The 19,300-nt window shown below is 35.1% G+C and overlaps 1 protein-coding gene across 1 annotated transcript; it reads left to right on the forward strand.

Annotated features, from left to right (window-relative positions):
- The first annotated feature begins 6,622 nt into the window (after positions 1 to 6,622).
- Positions 6,623 to 8,575, forward strand: LOC136206293 (transcription factor MYB8-like). The gene is made up of 2 exons (XM_065997295.1): positions 6,623 to 7,012; positions 7,725 to 8,575. The coding sequence occupies exons 1-2, from the start codon at positions 6,690 to 6,692 to the stop codon at positions 8,359 to 8,361; spliced, it is 960 nt and encodes a 319-aa protein (XP_065853367.1). The 5' UTR covers positions 6,623 to 6,689; the 3' UTR covers positions 8,362 to 8,575.
- The last annotated feature ends 10,725 nt before the right edge of the window (positions 8,576 to 19,300 follow it).

Consider the following 19,300-nt stretch of genomic DNA (forward strand, 5'->3'; position numbering starts at 1 on the left):
AGTTAAGATTAACTCATTTGTTTTACCCTCGTATATTTTACATCCAGTAGCATCAAATATAACGTTTCTCCCATTGTCACATAGCTGAGCTACGCTGAGTAAGTTATATTTGAGTCCGCTGACTAGGGAGACAGATTCAATAGTAGGATTACCTCCAATGGTTCCTGACCCTACTATCTTACCCTTCTTGTTGTCTCCAAAACTTGCACTTCCTCCTCGTTTACGCTCAAACGTGATGAACTGAGTTTCATCATCAGTCATATGCCTCGAGCATGCGCTGTCAATATACCACATCTTTGACTTCTCGACACATCTCAGGCTTACCTGCATTGTAACTAGTTACTTTTAGGTACCCAATTCTTTTTGGGTCCTTGCTTGTTAGGTGCAACAGGTAAAGCATCATATTTTATTTTATGGTGACATACTTGGACAGTATGGCCATTCTTTCCACAGAAGTCACAGTTGACCTTCTGTTTAGGATATTTCACTGACTTGTCAGCACTCCAGTGCTGAGCGTGCCAGCACACATTAGTGGTGTGTCCTTTCTTCCCACAAAAGTCACACTGGACTTTTCGCTGGGGATTCCATCTCTGCTGAGTACCTTGGTACTGAGTTCTCAGAGGAATGTTTCTTTTATTTGGAACCATTAGTTGGTTCTGGATAGTTATGACGTCCTTTCTCAGTTTCTTTGAAACTGATTGGACTTCAAAGACAGACTCATGTATGATCTTCATGTTATCATGCAGAGTTGAATTGTCCTGAAGAAGGAATCTGAGGTCACTCAGTTTGACCTCTTCCACTTCATCACAACGCCTGCTGAGTGCTTTAACTTTCTTATTACACTTCTTGACAAGTGTGTAGAGATCACTCAGGGCATTAACCATATCGTTTCTGAGCTGGGGAAGAGTAATTACCTCATTTGATTGCTCATCGTCATCTGATGCGACGGATAGGTCAGCATGCTCAGAACCGCATGGCTCAGCAAGTTCGTCAGCCATGAAGCATATCTTCGCTGACTCGGTGGCCTCAGTTTCTGTAGATGAAGACTCATCACTGTCGCTCCATGTAGCCACCATTGCCTTTTTGCCGCTCTTCTTGTCTTTCCTCAGTGTGGGGCAGCTTGACTTAATATGGCCTGTTTGATGGCACTCAAAGCATGTAATGGACTTTGAGCCGTCCTTTTTGTATTTGCTGTCGCTTGAGTCAGCCTTATACTTATCAAACTTTCTGTAAGGCTTCTTAGAATATTTGTCATTCTTCCTGAACAACCTTTTCATCTTCCTTGTGAACATAGCCATCTCCTCATCATCAGTTGAGCTCCCGTCAGTGGAGTCAGCTTTTATGACAAGAGATTTCTGCTTCTTGTCTTCAGATTTTTCCTTCACCTCGAAGTTTTTCATAGATATCTCATGGGTCAGCAACGAGCTGATGAGTTCGTCATATTTGTAGGTGGTTAAATCCTGAGCTTCCTCAACAGCTGTCTTCTTTGCTTGCCAGTCTTTAGGAAGACTCCTGAGTATCTTTTTGACTTGTTCTTCCTCAGTGAAGATTTTCCCAAGTCTCTTGAGCTCATTAATGATGTTGGTAAACCTTGCATTCATGTCTGAGATGCCCTCATCATTGTTCATCTCAAACAGCTCGTACAGTCTCATCTGCTGATTCACCTTGGACTCCTTTACTTTATTGGTTCCCTCGTAGGTGACTTCCAGCTTTTTCCAGATCTCTTGCGCCGACTCACAACCTGAGATTTTATTATATTCTGCAGCATCGAGTGCACAGTGAAGCATATTGATAGCCGAAGCGTGATTTTGAAGCTTCTTAAGATCATCCTCTATCCATTTGGCCTCAGCTTTTACAACTGTTTGGCCAGCCACAACTTCGACAGGTACAAATGGGCCTTGAACTATAGATAGCCAGACACTCATGTTTGTAGCCTGAATGAAGTTTTTCATCCTATTCTTCCAGAAGGTATAGTTAGACCCGAAGAATAGGGGAGGCCGAGTGATGGACAGCCCCTCAGGCAGTATCTGAGTTGTTTGGTTTCCTGGGAGAAACCGAGTACTGTTTTCGCCCATGGTAGGGATCAGCTAAAGGTTGTTAGACCTTTTACAGAGAGCTTTGAGGCTCTGATACCACTTGTTGGTCCCTTATAACGTTGCAAGTATAGTTCCAAGGGGGGGTTAGGAACTATTTAAACTTTTTCTTAAGTTTGGGCAAACTTCTTTTCTTAAGAGAGAAGGTTTTAACAGCGGCGCTGAGTGATCAGTAAGATACTGGCTTAGTCAACTGGTGACTAGGTCAGTTTCTTGACTTGAGTCAGGAGATAGCACTTAAAGTCTATTCCTGAGCTCAGATGTTCGATGCGCACAACTCAGCTTGACCTTTTTACTTGGTCAGTTTTGGTTATTTAAGCAAGCAATATATATAAGGAGTTTAAGGTAAGAAATACGTTACTCAGCAGATTTATCCAGGTTCGGCTTCTTCTAAGCCTACGTCCTGTCCCCGGAACACGTTCCGAGATTTCAAATCCTCTACTGAGCTCTTTAAAGGTAGAGCCTCAAACCTTTTACAATCTTAGCAACTGAGTATAACAAGAGTACCTTCCTCTATACCTCTACTCAATCCTAATCTCTTGCTGAGTACTATAACCGAGTACTCAGCAACTCTTTTCTAATCTCTAGAAATGATAAGTGTTTGTCCTAAACAATGATTTGGTAAGACACCTTAGATGATTGAATAATCACTCTAGACTTTTACACAAAAGATATTGAATGTAGTGTAAGATTGCTTTGCTTTTTGCTTACAGAACTTTGCGTAGAGATTTGGTCAGCGTAATGGCTTGATCAAGTTCTGTGAATTGAAAGCTTCTGATGGTACTCTATTTATAGAGACATCTGGGCATTGGTCATTTCGAATTTCGAAATAACCGTTGGAGGGAAACGGCTTCCTGTCGTTGTCATCCTGACTTGCTCAGAACTCTCGGCCAATCAGGTTTGTGTATCTTCTGTTTTCGGTCAGCTCAGCAGACTGTCTCTCCTTTTATGGTAAAGTCAACTGGACAACATACTGTGTCGTCTGATCTTTACCCAAAGAGGAAATACTTTGTCTGGAAGTTTTCCTTAGCCAGCTGCTGTCTTGTACGTTTGTCGAGTCTACTCAGCAGCTTCATCTTGAAGTTGTTCCCGAAGGTCTTCTAGATCCTTCTTTCGCTGATTTGCGTTTTTTCCAAAACGACAACGTTTTGACAAACGCGGGCCGACTTGTACTGAGTTGTTTGACTTGGGCTTTGACACTTGTATTGGGCTTGGGCCTTTTAATTCTTGTGTCTTATAAACAATTTAACTCAACATTGAACAAACACATTAGTAGAATAAATCAAAGCATTTAAACTTAGTGTGTTTATAATATGTATTTCAATTATACTTAAACAATTTTGTCAAATCAAAATTATGTGGAAAGGCGTTTCAACAGTCCTACTACCATATTATATGGTAGACCGACATCTATAACTAGGAACTCAACTTCCGACCTCCAGATGGGATGGCCATTTCTGATCTCTATCTTCATGATGGCACTACACATCAAATGGACTGTGTGTCCACTGATTCCCATTAAGGGAGCTTGTGTGGGGATCAACTTTCTTGGTTCAAGGCGTATTTCCTTGTAGGACTTCTTTGTGATGATGTTTGTTAAGCTCCTCGTATCTACTAATACCATGTGAACCTTAAAGTCTTCGATCCGAACTTTGGTCACCAACCCATCATCATGCGTTATCTTAGGGGTGCTTTTTATTCCATCAAATGATAAGTCTGACCTCAATGTTTTATGCCTCTCATTCCCAGAGGTGCTCTTTCTTTTGGATGCTTATGTTGGAGAGGGTCCTCATGAGATGTTGTTGATAACTCTAGGAGGGCTTTGTCCTTGATACGCTTCTCTTTCTGCTCTGACGCCGAGCCCCATCCAATCCTTTTAAGGAAATGTCTAGCTTTCCCTCAAAGGCTAGATTTTCCAGCTCGGTAATGAGTTGCATGCAATCCTCCGTGTCATGCCCTTCGCTTTTACAGAAGTTGTAGTATGCATCGTTGATACGTAAGTGTGATTTTTTCATTTTTGAAGGGTATATGATGTGTACCATGTTCCTCTCTGCCCAATACATGATCTCTTTTTTAGGAGCATTCAGGGAGAGCATTTTTATCTCCGAGTGCTCTCATGGCTTTTTTTGGTCCTTATCTCTATCATTCATAAATTGTCTATATGCACTGGTAGAGGTAGTCTTATCTTTTAATAAGGGTTTTAGCATGTGGGCCTCCCATCTACAAAAGTCCCTAGCTAGAGTCTTCAGGTCTTTAAAGGTTCAGGTCCTGTTGGTTGTCAACTCTCGAGACAACTCATTGTTGAGGTAATTGGAAGTCATGATGCCTATTGTCCCCTTTATGTTTAATACCTTGACCTGGATGGATTCTTGTTGGAATCATTCTACGTAGTCTTTTAGAGTTTCATTTTCATATTGGACAAGATAGTTGAGTCCTGTATGGTTTTACTTTCAGGGATGGACGTCACAGAATGGTCTGCGTATAGTCCTAACATTTGCTTGAAACTGGTGATTGATATTATACCGAGCTACTCATAATAATAAGAGGTGCATCCTTCAAGGTAGGGGGGAATATGTGGCACATTACGACATTTGTGGTTGTTATAGTATCCATAGCGCATCTAAAGTTCTTTATGTGAGTGTATGGTCCCCTATCATGTTGTACTCTTTCAGCAATGGATATTTGAACCCTCTTGGCATGGGCTTGGTCATTATATTTTTACATAATTGTATTTATACCTCTGTATGTTGAGCTATTTTGGGTCGATTCTTGCCTCAGTGATGGTGCTCTTCAACTCATTCAACAACTTCTGGATCGCTCCATACTTAGCCTCAGAATCTTCATCTTTTTATAGGGTGCCTCTTTCCTTGGGTGCCCATCGATCCTAGGTCTTAGGATCAACTACCTTCTTCTCTTGGCTCATGGATCGAGACTCGGTTGATCTATGTTGTGTCCTTTTGCGATTTGATTCTAGGGTCCTCCTATTCGGGGAGGGCCGTTTCTCTTCTCTCACTTAGGTTGATCTTAAAAGGGATTGCTCATTGGCACTCATGGTCTTTCACGTAGGGGGAGTTATAGATGTGTGTCCTTTTATTGGGTAGTCCTTTTTTCCCATTGACTGGCCACTAGGCCCTTTTGGCTGATTCACATGCGATCCTTCTCAATGGTGATGATAGCTTCGAATGGTGTGATGGCCGATAGAGCAAACTGTATTCTCGGATTGGTTCATGCATTTGGATGGCATGCTCTGATCGTATTATACGGTGTCTTGGGCATATCTAATGTTTTTTTGTTATTCGTCTAGAGATTGTGCCTAAAAGCCTTTATAGTTTTGGATCTAAGGCTTCATCCTCCTCCATCATTTCTAGAGCAAGGTCATTATTGACCTATTGCAATATGCATACTTTTGCTTTCGCTGCTCTCTATACTCCATACAAGTGGATTGTGCTGGTGGAAGGAAACTGGATGGAACTGTTTAAGCGAGTTATTATTATGTATGTTTCATGCTCATCTCACCAATTTGATGTGGTTGAATCTTGTAGGTCCTCTTAAAGGTCTACAATAAGATAGAAACGATATCAAAGGATGGACCGAAGTTCCTAACCTACTCTGATGCCTAAGTCATCTTCGTGGGAAGACATAAGGATGATTATAACACTAAATCAAAGGTGTAATGTAAGTTTAGTGAATAAATGAAGTAATGCACCTTAGATAGTGTCTTACTCTATTTATACTGTGATCGAGCTATGAGAGGTGGTTATAAGCTTAGGAGCGGGTCATGCTACGTGTCACCTGTTGATAGGTGAGCATGTGCCCATATATCGGGGCTCAGTATCCCTCAACCCACTAGGATGATCATTGATGAGGTCTATGGGGACTTCCCAAGTCAAGACCCTAAGACTGTGTCATACTGAGTAGGTTCTCTGTAATGACTCCACGTGTTCTCTTTTCTAGGTGGTGTTCCCGGCTTCATAAGCATTACATGGACGTGTTTATATTCGCCTGATATCACCTATATATGATCGCAGTGGTTTTCACCTGATCAGTGATTGATCAAATGAATTTGATCCATCATCATGAGATCTAAGCTTATTAGATTTAAACCTTAAAATGATTTTACCACCATAGGTTTTTCATAAGCTTAAATCTACCCGTAACTTGATCGGTGGACCACGATTAACTTAATATCGACAAACTAATATTTTTTTAATTGACTGGTGAACCTACTATGCACATCCTAAATTATATATATTTCAATTATGAAGAAAAATAAAAATTCTGCATTATTATTAATATAAGTGTAGTACATGGAACATCAAATAAAATAGTTCAATGATCTCAAATATTACCTATTAAGGAAAAATAATTTGTCAACCAACCAACACTGCTACAATAGTTTCTTCAAAATATTTATATATAATTATTAATTTAAATTCTCTGCCTTATCCTTTAAGTCTCCTCCTTTACCTATAAATGATCTCTCCTGCCTTCCTTTCTTCCTTTATTTTTTGTTTTTCTCTCTCTATCAAACCCCTTATTTTGCTCTCACAGCAAGCACAAAAGTTCAGCAATTCCGCAAAGATTTCCGATTCGGAAATGAAGAAAGCAATCACCGAACACGAATCTTTGGTTACGAGTTCAGCTGGTTTGAAGATTAAAACAACTACACCATGCTGTAGCAAAGTCGGCATAAAAAAGGGGCCATGGACGCCGGAGGAGGACGAGCTCTTGGCTAACTACGTCAAGAAGGAAGGAGAAGGCCGGTGGCGTACGCTTCCGAAGAAGGCCGGTCTGCTCAGGTGCGGTAAGAGTTGTCGGCTCCGGTGGATGAACTATCTTCGACCTTGTGTCAAGAGAGGACGTATTGCTCCTGATGAAGAAGATCTCATTCTTAGGCTTCATAGATTGCTCGGTAACAGGTATATACATACATGGATCGACTGAGATATGATATGGATTTGGGGTTTAATCGAACTAATTTCATTTTATTAAGCTGTAAGATCCACTAGCTGCTGATCGTGATTTGATGAGTGACGGTGTTCTTTTTAATTGCTTTCTTTTCTTCCTCCTAAGATTTCCGTTCTATTTCTTTCTTTTGAGATCAAATCACGTTCGAATGAGCTTCTGGAGATCGAATATTTCTGCAGATTTTTTCACAATTTTGATGGATTAGGAATTTAGGGTTTGTTTGTCCTCTTCCATATATCTGTGCACTTCTTTGCTGAAAGTATTAGGGAGGAGGAAGATATAGAACTTATCAGTAGAGGGATAACTTCTACCATACTCATGGAATAATCATCTCGTGAACAGTCTCCGATTGATTGTTCCCGGAGTACTGTAGAATTGGATCGCCTTCTTAGCTGAAGCTTTTGCTTGTTTCATAGAAACCGTATTTGTTGCTTGTAATTATTCTTCATTTCTACTCTTTTGGTCTTATTTGTTTTTCTAGAAATTAATACTATACACCGGATCAATTAATTACATATTTCATTTTTTAACATCGAATCAAACTCTCAGGAAATGATATAATGGATGTATAGTAGAAAATCTCTTGTTTTCCTTTAATTTCAAATACCGGTCATGGATTGAAGTCACCATTCACGTGGTGAGTTATATTTTTGTTGCTTGCAGATGGGCATTGATAGCTGGGAGGATACCGGGGCGTACAGATAACGAGATAAAGAACTACTGGAACACACACCTAAGCAAGAAACTGATCAGCCAAGGGATTGATCCAAGAAATCACAAGCCATTGAACCCTAACCCTACTTCCTCTATTCCACAACACCTTAACCAAAATGCAGCTCCTAAATCTGCTAAATATTTGGAAGAAATAGGCCGTCCCTATCGAGTTACAGCCACAAAATTGAGCCAAACCTTCAATTTAACGACCGACCAGCAGCTGTATAATCATGATCATCACCCCCAAATTCCCGCTGTAAATGAGGGCATAGATAACAGCCTTGCAACGGGATTACACAGTGGTCAAGGACAAATCAATGGAGAATATTGCATTGGAAATGAAAATGAGGATCATATATTCTCTTCGTTTCTGGATTTGGATTCTCTAATTAATGAAAATGAATATCTGTTCATGAATCAACAACAACAACAAAAAATACAGCAGCCGAATCAAGAACCTCTACCAAATATGGCGCAAGTCTTCAGTGTTTCTGCTGCACAAAATTTCAATAATACCGCCTTTTGGGAAGCTGGAGTTGCATCAATCGCTGCAGGCTTAGGTGACGAAGAAGTTGCTTTCATCTGATCTGATGTTCCTGCAGATATGCGACTCAATATATATAATCTCATGGGTTTGATTATCATCTTATTATATAAAGGTATTGTGCTCATACATATATATATATATACACATTTGTACCACTTATAGTTTAAGAAACGTTTAGATAGCATATATCATAGGGAAATATATATATAGGTGTTTTTTAAGTATTTGCAAATAGATTTGTTGAAAAAATAACATTGTGTTAGCAAAAAAAAAAAAAAAATCAATTAATATATATATATATAAGATCTATGACTGCTTTCACATATTAATATAATATCATGATTGCTGTTAGAGATTAATATAAGATCTATGATTGTGTCTTAATTATGCAATTGTAAGAACATTTACGTGTGGAGTGCGTCAGAGATCAAAACTAATATAAACTTTAACTATTAGCTTGAGCTTTTAGTTCAAAAGATTTATCAATATATTTTGACATTTTTTTTTTGAATCATATATTTTCACATTTTTTTTTGAATCATATATTTTGACATTTGTTTACTTAATATCTTATTACTTTACTTTTAAGGGATGATAAACAATTATTTTTTTCTAATTATTTTTTCCTAATAAATAATATTGAAAGTTTAGAAATTTAAATATGATTTTTTTCAATAATTAAAAAAACGAATATGAATTAAAAAGAAATGTAATATGATCAATTAGTGCAATCACTGAGTGTCATCTGCAAATCAGTGTAACTTCAGAATTTTTTAATTAACTATTTATTTTAAATTAGCTAATATAATATGAACATCAGTTAGAATAACGCAATTTATTTATATATTTTTTTTTATTACTTCACTTTGTGTATTAGTTTAGAAGTGGAATTTTGAATTTAATTTTTCAAATGGTATTGGTTAAACAATACAAAATTATCTTCATTGATCTTTTATTTTTATTTCCATTTCTTTAGTCATTTGGCATATAACAAATTTAGAAAAAAATAGAAAAAATTTAATTATATCATTAAAAATAATAAGATGTTAAGTAAACAAATGTAAAAATATAACGTTATAAAAAATGTTAAAATACATGTTTAAACTCTTGGACTTAACATTTTAAGGATTAAACCTCCGATCTTTAATTTTCACACACATTGAAGCTTTTACTAATGGTTTAGCTAATGAAACCAATGTGCGTGAAAATTAAAATTCAAGCGCCTCATCTGAAAAAATAAATAATCAGGGTCTTAATCCTTAAAATCTTAAAAGTTCAGAGATTTAGGGGATGTTTGTTTCAACATTTAACGTGTCACTTTAAACTGTAGGAAATATAGTGTTTGGTTAGGTTTATATAACAACGTTTTGTAGCTTTTCGTGAAAAATTGTTTTTATATATTTGATGTTGACAAAAATTATCCTTCTAATTTTCTAACATATTTCTTCTTTAATATTATTCCTATTTCTATTACATTATTATCAAAACAAAATTTTACCTCATTCAATAAATTTATTATTTTTAATTATTATTTAGTTACTTATATTATTTTATTAATTTGGATTGTATTTTTTTTAGCAAAATCCAAATATATATTTTACTGATTTACAAATGACAATTTGTGATTTTTTTTTTTTTTTTTTGCTAAAAAGGACTAAGCCGTTAGTAAAACTAAGAACTTTTAAGTTGACACTGTCAGTTTTGACCGTTGATAACTTTAAATTAGAAAATTTTAAGAATTAAATTTGTTTAGTACCACATTTACCATGAAACTACGTTTTCAATTTTTCAAATCATACTTTTCGGAGCTTTTTCTCTTTAAACGTGCATTTTTTCTCTCATAATAAATAACATATAAATAACCTCAAAATTAAAAAGTTGAAGAATTAAATTTGCTTAAAATATCGTCAATCCTTGAATTTTTTTTATTTTGAGTTATCAACAGTCAAAACTGAAAGTGTCAATCCTCTTTTTTGCAAAACTACATGCATGGGCACCGATTTATAAGTTAGTGAAACTACATGGGTTATATTTGGAATCTGTTTTTTTATTATAGTTTTTTTATTGATTAATTTAAAATATATTCACATTAGACATTTTATAAACTAACACAACAGTTATCACAATTTTACCAAACACTAATAATTAATCAGCTAATAACAAATAACTAACTACAAGAGCTAACAACAACAATAATATGAACCAATAATTAATCAACTAATAACGAAGAGCTAACTGCTGAACCAAATAAGCCATTAATTATGTGTAAACTTGCACACGGGAGAAACATTTTGTTTAAACATGCTCCTTTTTATAGTATGCAAAGAATTTGTGTATTGTTTCGTTCTAACACAGATTGACTAATATTAGTCAGTCCCGACCACTTAAATAATACCAGATTATCCTAATTGTTAATGTAGCATCATCTCAATATGACGAGCATTCTTTCATTCTTACATTGTTTTCTCGTTCATGCACACACCGATATTATTTAATGCAATTATGATTACAGATTACTCAATTAGTTCCGAAAATATTTACACTGATACGGGACCATTATATTCATGCATGCACATGCATGTCTTTTATGATCGAAAAAACAAAATTTATTTTGTAAGTTTATAACTTCATGATATTGTCAAATAAAAAAGTTATAATTTAGAAAATTTCATCTATTGCATTGATTAAAAAAAAACTGAGTAGGTGTAGCTAGGGTTGCAAATGGAATTAAAATGGATTTGCCAAGTAATTCATCCTTGAAATATTATTATTATTATTATTCAAACTTCATTCACCCAAGGTTTGATCAAAATTAAAAATTAGCTTTTAAAGAAAAAGGTATATTAAGATAAATATTGTTAAAGATAATAAAAATTATTTTTGAAGTTTTGAACTATTATTTATATCATCTTTATATTTTTTTACTTTATTAACTAAACCTTAAAGACTTTCAATCCTTTTCTATTTGTGTGTGGTAAATGAATCTAATTACTACTTTGGAATTGATTCAATATTTTTAGGTGGGTTCTCTTCTGATTCAAACGTAAAATGTAAACTAGCATTTAAACTCAACATCTCGTACGGGGTATTTGTTAAAGGGGATAAAGACACGGGGATATGGATAAAAAAACTGAGATGCGTTATCTCATGTTTGTTTTAGAGATAGGTTAGGGAAATAAATAGAGGGATATGAGTCTTATCCCTCAAATTCTATACCCAAGAGGGGGTGGTATAAGGAGGTGGGATAAGCTCTTGCGATTTTAATAGGATGAAAAAGTCCATCTTATCCTTCAAATTAATGTTATGTAGTTTAAATAAGGTTAAAATAGTAAAATGTATTATTTTATCCTTATCCTCATCTCATATACCAAACATTGAATAATAATTTTCAACTATCATATTTTTATTCTTATCCCTATCTCAACCTTTATCCTTATCCCTATCCAATAGAATGTTAAACGGCCCGTTAGTTTATATTCCCAATTATTACTATTCGTTATTGATAATTATGTATTAGACTACTTCATAATTTCGTTTAATTAGTACCTAAAATTAACAATTCGAGTGCTTATTAGTTTTTTTAACTTATTTATTTATTAACATTAATTAAAAGGTTGAAATAAGTTAAAACAATTACTAGTGTTGTTTGATAGAACGAAAAAATAAGTATTAAAATAAATAGGACAAATTTTGATTGATTAATATTATAAATATTAGAACTATATGAAGTTTGATAAAAAAAAAAAAAGTAATGAAGTTAAAGATATGAAGAAGTATTTTATATTTTAAATTTTTTGATATATATATATTATACCAAATAGCTGCATGATTTAACAATTTTAATAAAAAATTGTTACAAGGAAGGGTTAAAACACCAAAAAACCCGAAAGAAAAACGAGAAACTAAACACGAATCCTACCTACGGAGATTGCTAACCCCATACGTATATATCTTACTCATTTTTTATTAAACAAACAAAAAAAACAATAAAGGAATTCTTTTATCAGTAAATTATTATTATTATTATTATTATTATTATTATTATATATTTATATCAATAGCCCCTTAGTAATTAAGTAGAGTTTCTCCAGAAGTTCAAGAGTCAACTCATTAAGAAGTTCCCTCTTCCATATGTCTCTTTGAAAATTAGGTAATTGAAAGGCAAATAATAGTCCAATGCCCACTTCAAAATGCACTTTATGTCATTTAACAAAATTTATTTATCTGTGGGAAAACTGTACTAAAGTAAAAAAAAAAGAACTTCCTTTTAACTTAAACATATTAAAACAAAATATAAAATATTAAGTATATATATTTTAGAAATTGCATAATCCCCTTCACCTTAATTTATGTTTTGATTCCATTTATTCAAACAAGCAAGAAAATCAAATACCATTTATAGTGAATGTACTAATACTAATTTTATATTTCCTCATTTTTATCTCTATTTTTCATGTTTCTATCATATTGTTTTTTTGGTAAATAATTTATTAGTCCCTTAGTTTTTACCTAACACACTGTTTAGTCCTCCTATTTTGAAAACCACATTTTAAGGTCTCTATCTTTTGCCAATATTAACCCTTTGGTTTTTTTTATCTAGTGTTTTTAGACTTGTAACCGTTATATTTTAGCATAAATAGACATATATAAAATAACAGAGTAACATGATCAACTTGTATTGTACTGTGGTTGTTCTAAAAGCTAAGATATGTTCGGTTAAAAATATAAAAAAATAGATAAAAGGACCACAGGGTTAATATTGGTAAAAGATAGGGACCTTAAAATGTGTTTTTCAAAATAGGAGACTAAACAGCGTGTTAGGTAAAAACTAGGGAACTAATAAATTATTTACCGTTGTTTTTTTTATTCCATTTATTGTTTTTAATTCTATACTTTATTCTATTTCACTTACAACTTTTATTAACACTAATTATTTTTACCCCAATACCTCAAATTCACTATTTAATTTAGCTATTGATTAAAGTCAACTAGCTAATTGTAAAAAAAAGTCAACTATTGTTTTCAAGTAAAGAACAATTTAGTGGAAATCTTATATTTTGTTTTGTTTTCCTATTTCCGGGAAAATGAAAGAAGCTAGCTAATGTTCCTACAGTAATATTGACATAAACTTTATAGTAAAACATAAAAATAAAAATAAAGAGGAAGTTAAGTTAGTTAGAAGTTAAGAAATGAAGAGGTGGAATTGCAGTCTATCTCTATGCCTCAACTTACATTGCATTTCAACACTAAATGAGGAGGTATATATTGAATCAAGAAAATCAAGAAATCAAGAAATCAAGAAAAAATGCAATCCTGTACTACTGTATATTCATATTGAATCAACAAAAGAATTCTGAATTGAAAGAAGAAGCAAACCTGGAAATAACATATATATATATGAAGATGTAGATGATCAAAGTTGGATGAATTTGTATTATAGGCATTTGCATGTCTTCAAACTTTGGGAGATCTTGATTCATTCTTGAGAAGCAGGAGATTTGAGAACAAAAAAGAAAAGAAAAGATTTAATTAATTAATGTGAGATGTAAGTATGGTTATGAGAAGAGCAGGTGAGCCAACATTCTAACTCAGAAATTTTGTTCCTAGTGATAGCAGACATGGGATTGGATGGGATGGGCCTACCCTTCTTCTTTTGGCATTTTTATTTTATATACTATACTATACTATGTTCACTTGGTTTATTATTCATTCCTAGGGATCATCAATTCATTGGACCATCATTGTCATATGCTTTTTTTCTTTTTCTTTTTTTAAGAAAAATAAATGCATTAACGGGTCTCAATTGGGCAATGTTGTAATGTTACATTCAAAGTAAAACTCGAAATAGATTGATAAAATTGAGAACAAGATCCAAAACGTGAAGACCGAGCAAAAGCATGGGCCATCTCGTTAGCTTGTCGCAGGATATATTTGACTGGATAGAAGTCGTGTTGTCGCATGAATGATGTACAATGGGTTATAATATTATCAAACTTAGAATTGTCAACTGTCGTTGAAGCAATCGTGTCTGCCATCGTCTTAGCATTAGTTTGGAACATCACTCGACGGTAGCCTTGATCCGCCACCTATTCAAGAGCATGGAACAATGAGAGAGCCTTGCATTCTCTGACCAGCAGAGTGCCATTTAACAGATCTGTTTCGCTCGCAACAGGACTGCACCAAAACCTATCATAGGTTGATCCACGAAGAGAGCCGCGTCTGTGTTGCAGACCAGGAATGCTGGTGGAGGAGGATGCTAGCCACGACATGTAGACGAAGGGACAATACATGTCAAATGTTGCAGACGGAGTCGCCGAGCCTGTAACCAATCACGCAGTATGTCTTTCGCCATGTAGCAAATTTGGGATGTCGGAGTCACCATATGATGTTAGAAATGTGAAAAACAACAATTGGAAATTCTTCGTGTTCATTGCTGCAGATCGAAGGACATTCAACAATCGGGCTTCGTTCCACATCCTTTCCACCACTGAACATTCCACAAAAGATGCCAACAATCCTCAATGTCATCGTTGTAGATCACACACCTACTATCAATATTGAGTCTGCATTGCAGTAGATTATTTTAAGTTGGCAGAAGGTTTCGAGCCAAATTTCATGCAAAGTACCAGACTTTTAATGACACCTCCAACTTCCACAAATCTGACCACGCCCTGATAGGAGCCATTGAGTCAAGGTCTCAAGAGATCGCCAATCAGTAGGAGGTGCGGACCGAGTAGATGTCGGAAGTAGTCTCCTGCCAAATTATCACATCGTTTTTGTCTCCCCATCGCGACGATACTATCAGCATAGCTAGAATGTCCTGAGCTCGAAACAGTTCCATCATTAATTCCATACTCGTAGCTCCTCTAAACTTGCCATCATTGGGGTTTGAATACGTAACCTACCCGCCTCACGAAGCCACAGGTCCCTTCATACACTAATAGAATGACCATCCCCGATCTTCCACCATATATACCTTCTTTGATAACTAGATGGGAACTCTATATACTTCTCCATACATAACTAGGCGGGCACTCAAAAAATCCCCTTTAGGGTAATATTTAACTTTGAAAACTTTACTCACAAAAGAAGTGGGATTCGACATGAATCACCACCTTTGTTTTTCTAATATAGCTAAATTAAAAGCAGTGAAATTCCTAAAATCCAGTCCTCCAAAATGTGTAGGAATACATAATTTCTCTCACGACGACCAATTTAATTTCCGTTCACCTGAATTTTTGTTACCCCACCAGATCATATGCTTATCATTTGCTATATATATATATATATATATATATATATATCATTTCAATTTTAATTCAAACCAACTCGGAATGTTGAAAATTGATAAACAACCAATAAGATTTTAGTTATAAGTAGACCTCGCCATGGGCTGATGAGCCCGGCCGGCCGGCCCGAGCCCAGGCTCATTTAGCCGGACCTGAACACATAAAATTAGTGCCAGGCCCGGCCCGACCCAAGCCCGATTAAGCCCGCCTAGTAAATGGGCGGGACTGGGCTATGTAAATACCCGACGGGCCTGGCCCGACCCGTTATATATATATATATATATATATTTATAAATTTAATTATATAAATTAAATGAGTCCATAAAAACCCTACATATATAAATTTATAGATAATTAAATAAGTAATCAGTATTTACAATTTACAATTAGTTTTCTAAGACTTATTAACTATTATGTTTATTATTTTTTTTTAAAAAAAGTTACTATTTTTATTTTAATTGATTTTTTTAAATTTAGATATGGGCTTGGGCGGGCGGGTTTAGGATTACTTTTTTAGGCCCGAGCCCGACTATATTAGTGTGGGCTTGGGCTGGGCTTGGGCTTATCAGATTTGATCACAAGCCCGATAGACCCGGCCCGAGCCCGGCCCATGACGAGATCTAGTTATAAGTAGTTGGTTAAGAAATGAGGTAGTGCCTCTTGGCTCGGCTCCTTAATATTGGGATACATCTCCTCATCCAAATTTGTGACAGTGGGATAAAATAATAAAGGTTTAATCTCTTCCTATTTCAAAAAGATGATTGGCCTTTTAAATTTATAACATGGCTGTAGGTTCAGCGTCTCATTGAAAAGTAACGAGGAGAACAGTTGACGACATGACTGTTTTGGACTTGGGACCCAATTGTGATCACGATGCATTTTTGACAAGGTCGGCACCGGAGAATAAGAGTTGCCACCCAGACAAAGTCTGGAAAATATTGCCGAGATTCCTTGCGAGAAGCAAATGGGCTCAAAAATTTTGGTACACTTTGAGGAAGACTAATATCCTCTCGGGAGAGAATATTAGGTACCCCAAAATACCCGATAAACCCACCAGCCTCCTACTTAACATCAATCTTACCAGGCTAATCACACCCTTTAAGTTTGAAATTCTTTTTAAGAAACTTTTTTTTATATGCAAAAAACTGGTACAAATAATGGAAATTCCCAATGAAGTCAATTAAGTGTACAAAATGAGTAAACATTAATAAATTACATTACAGATACATCTGGGCATCCCCAGGTCTTCAATCATATTTGACTATCATCATAAAACCTGCAAAATTCGGGCTGGAGACAAAGAAAACAATTCGATTAAGAAAATAGTAAGAAAACAATGAGTTTCAGCATTACTGACAGAGGTTTCTATCACAGATTTTGTAATAGAAAATCTTGGGATGACATGCTTCTGGTTTTCTACAGAGTTCATTGATAAAAATGTCCATTAAAAGCACCTAGCATTATTTCCCTTATTTTCACCCGTTTTTAACTTCGTTCGTTCCGAAACTCCACAAAACACTTGTTAGTAACTTCTAAAATTAAATAGGATATAAACTTGTGGAATGAATGCTAAAAATTATTAAAGTATGATTAATCGGCTTAAATGGGCTAATAGCAGAAAATACACTTATAAGGACTAAAGTGAATGAAACAGAAAGTTTCGAAGCAGAGACTAAAGTGAATAAATCAAAATGTTCCTAAATCAGGGACTAAAGTGAATAAAACAAATGTTTTACTTATAATTGGAAACTTGTAAAATGGAGGGATTTAGATCTAAAGGACCCCAAAGGCTAGTCGAAAAAACATCATTACAATGATTATAGGGGTCTGAGATACTCGAGAATTATGGAAGAACTTATCATCTAATCCTGAAGCTAGCCAAATGGCCCCATCGCCTCACTGTAGGACGTGATCCAAAAAAGTAAAAATAATAATACCGTCAATCCTTAAGAAAAACCCATCAACACTGAATTTTAATTCGTATTATAGAAAAAATTAGGATTTTTAAAAAAAAAATGTTAATTTCAGTAGTTTTCGAGTCGATTTTTTACCTTGTTTTTTAAATCGCCCATTTCCGAAGTTCTAGGGTCAATTTTTTCTAGAATTTCAATTTTGCTCGAAAGAGAGAATTTTTCAATTTTTATTCAAAAAAGAAAAGGGCGAAATTGTAAAAAGGGGCGGTGATAAATAAAATGGGGGTAGTATTTAATGATACCTTTTTATATTGGAAAAATTACAAGATTGGGTCAAATGGGAGACCCATTTATATTTTTAACCCACTTACTCAACATACTACATATCTATACTATGTTTGTGTGACTTTTCCAAAATACCCCCACCCTTTCATCTTCCCCCTTCCCCCTTCTCTTCCTTACACAAAACAGTTGCTCTTCCAGACCTTTGACATTCCTCTCTTCCTTTATATTTCGCGAAATCTGCACAATTTCTCCACATCACCATGTCGTTCTCTTCTTTTTCTCTTTAGCTCTTGATTCTTCATCTTCCTATTGCTAGAAAATGACGCCATGGTTCTTCATCTTCATGTTTTTGCTCGTCTCTTGGTTTCTTTCTTCTTGCGCGAATCGAAGAAATTGTTATTCTACGTTATTTTCATCGTTTCCCCCAGTTTATCATATGGTTTTTGTTGAAAAATGTAAGTATCTACTATTTTCTCTGCGCTTTTTTCTCCAGAAATTCACTTAGCGTATGCCGTTTTTGTGAATGTCTGTAAGGAGAAAGAGACTGAAAGATGTCGATTTTACTTCGCGAAATGATGATTGCGCGAAGTCTACGAGGGTAAAGTTCATGATTTTCCCTTGCAGACTTCGCGTAATCCGTTTCCGTGAAGTCAAAGCATCACATTTATCCTCGCAAACTTCGCGAAATCATCGTTTTGCGAAGTAAAATCATCATCTTCCTTGCACATTTATATTCGCATACTTCGCGAATCCTCATTTCACGAAGCCAAATCTTCATTTTTCCTGCCTAACATGATTTAATTTGTCTGAATGTGGTTGAATACATAACATCCTGCAAGAAGGCGGTGTCTTTGGATGTAGATGGGATGACTTTCCTTCTGATACAGGGAGAAATTCCCATCAAGATTTGTCACATTCACTTTAAAATGGTTTGTTAGGAGTTTATTGTGGCAATCTTGTTGTGTACCATGGGAGACATCCATCCCAAAAGGTATGGACTTCCGTTTCTCATCCCAAAAGGTCTGGACTTCCAATACAGGGAGAAATTTCCGTCTAGATTCGTTATGTTCACTTTGAAATGATTTGTTAGGAGTTTATTGTGGCAATCTTGTTGTAAATTTTGATAATGTTATGATTTTAGTGTTGTTATTGTGGCAATCTTGTTGTAATTTTGATAATGTTATGATTTTAATGTTGGAATCCCTTGTTGTTGTGCCTTTTTGTTGTTATATACCACTTCGCAAAAACACGTCCAGACTTTGCATATTTGCGAAGTCTGCGAATTGAAATCATATAATAACCCAAACATTATCTTCACAGATTTTGCAATATGTGAAATCTGCGAAGTCAGACGGGAGGGCGAACTACGAATGAATAAAAAGTTTCTAAGTGTTATATATATTAAGGGTATTTTGGGAAAGTCACACAAATATAGTCTAGATATGTAATAGATTGAGTAAATGAGTTAAAAATGTAAATGGGTCTCCTATT

The sequence above is a fragment of the Euphorbia lathyris genome, chromosome 9 (assembly GCF_963576675.1).
Source record: "Euphorbia lathyris chromosome 9, ddEupLath1.1, whole genome shotgun sequence".
Lineage (NCBI taxonomy): Eukaryota > Viridiplantae > Streptophyta > Magnoliopsida > Malpighiales > Euphorbiaceae > Euphorbia > Euphorbia lathyris.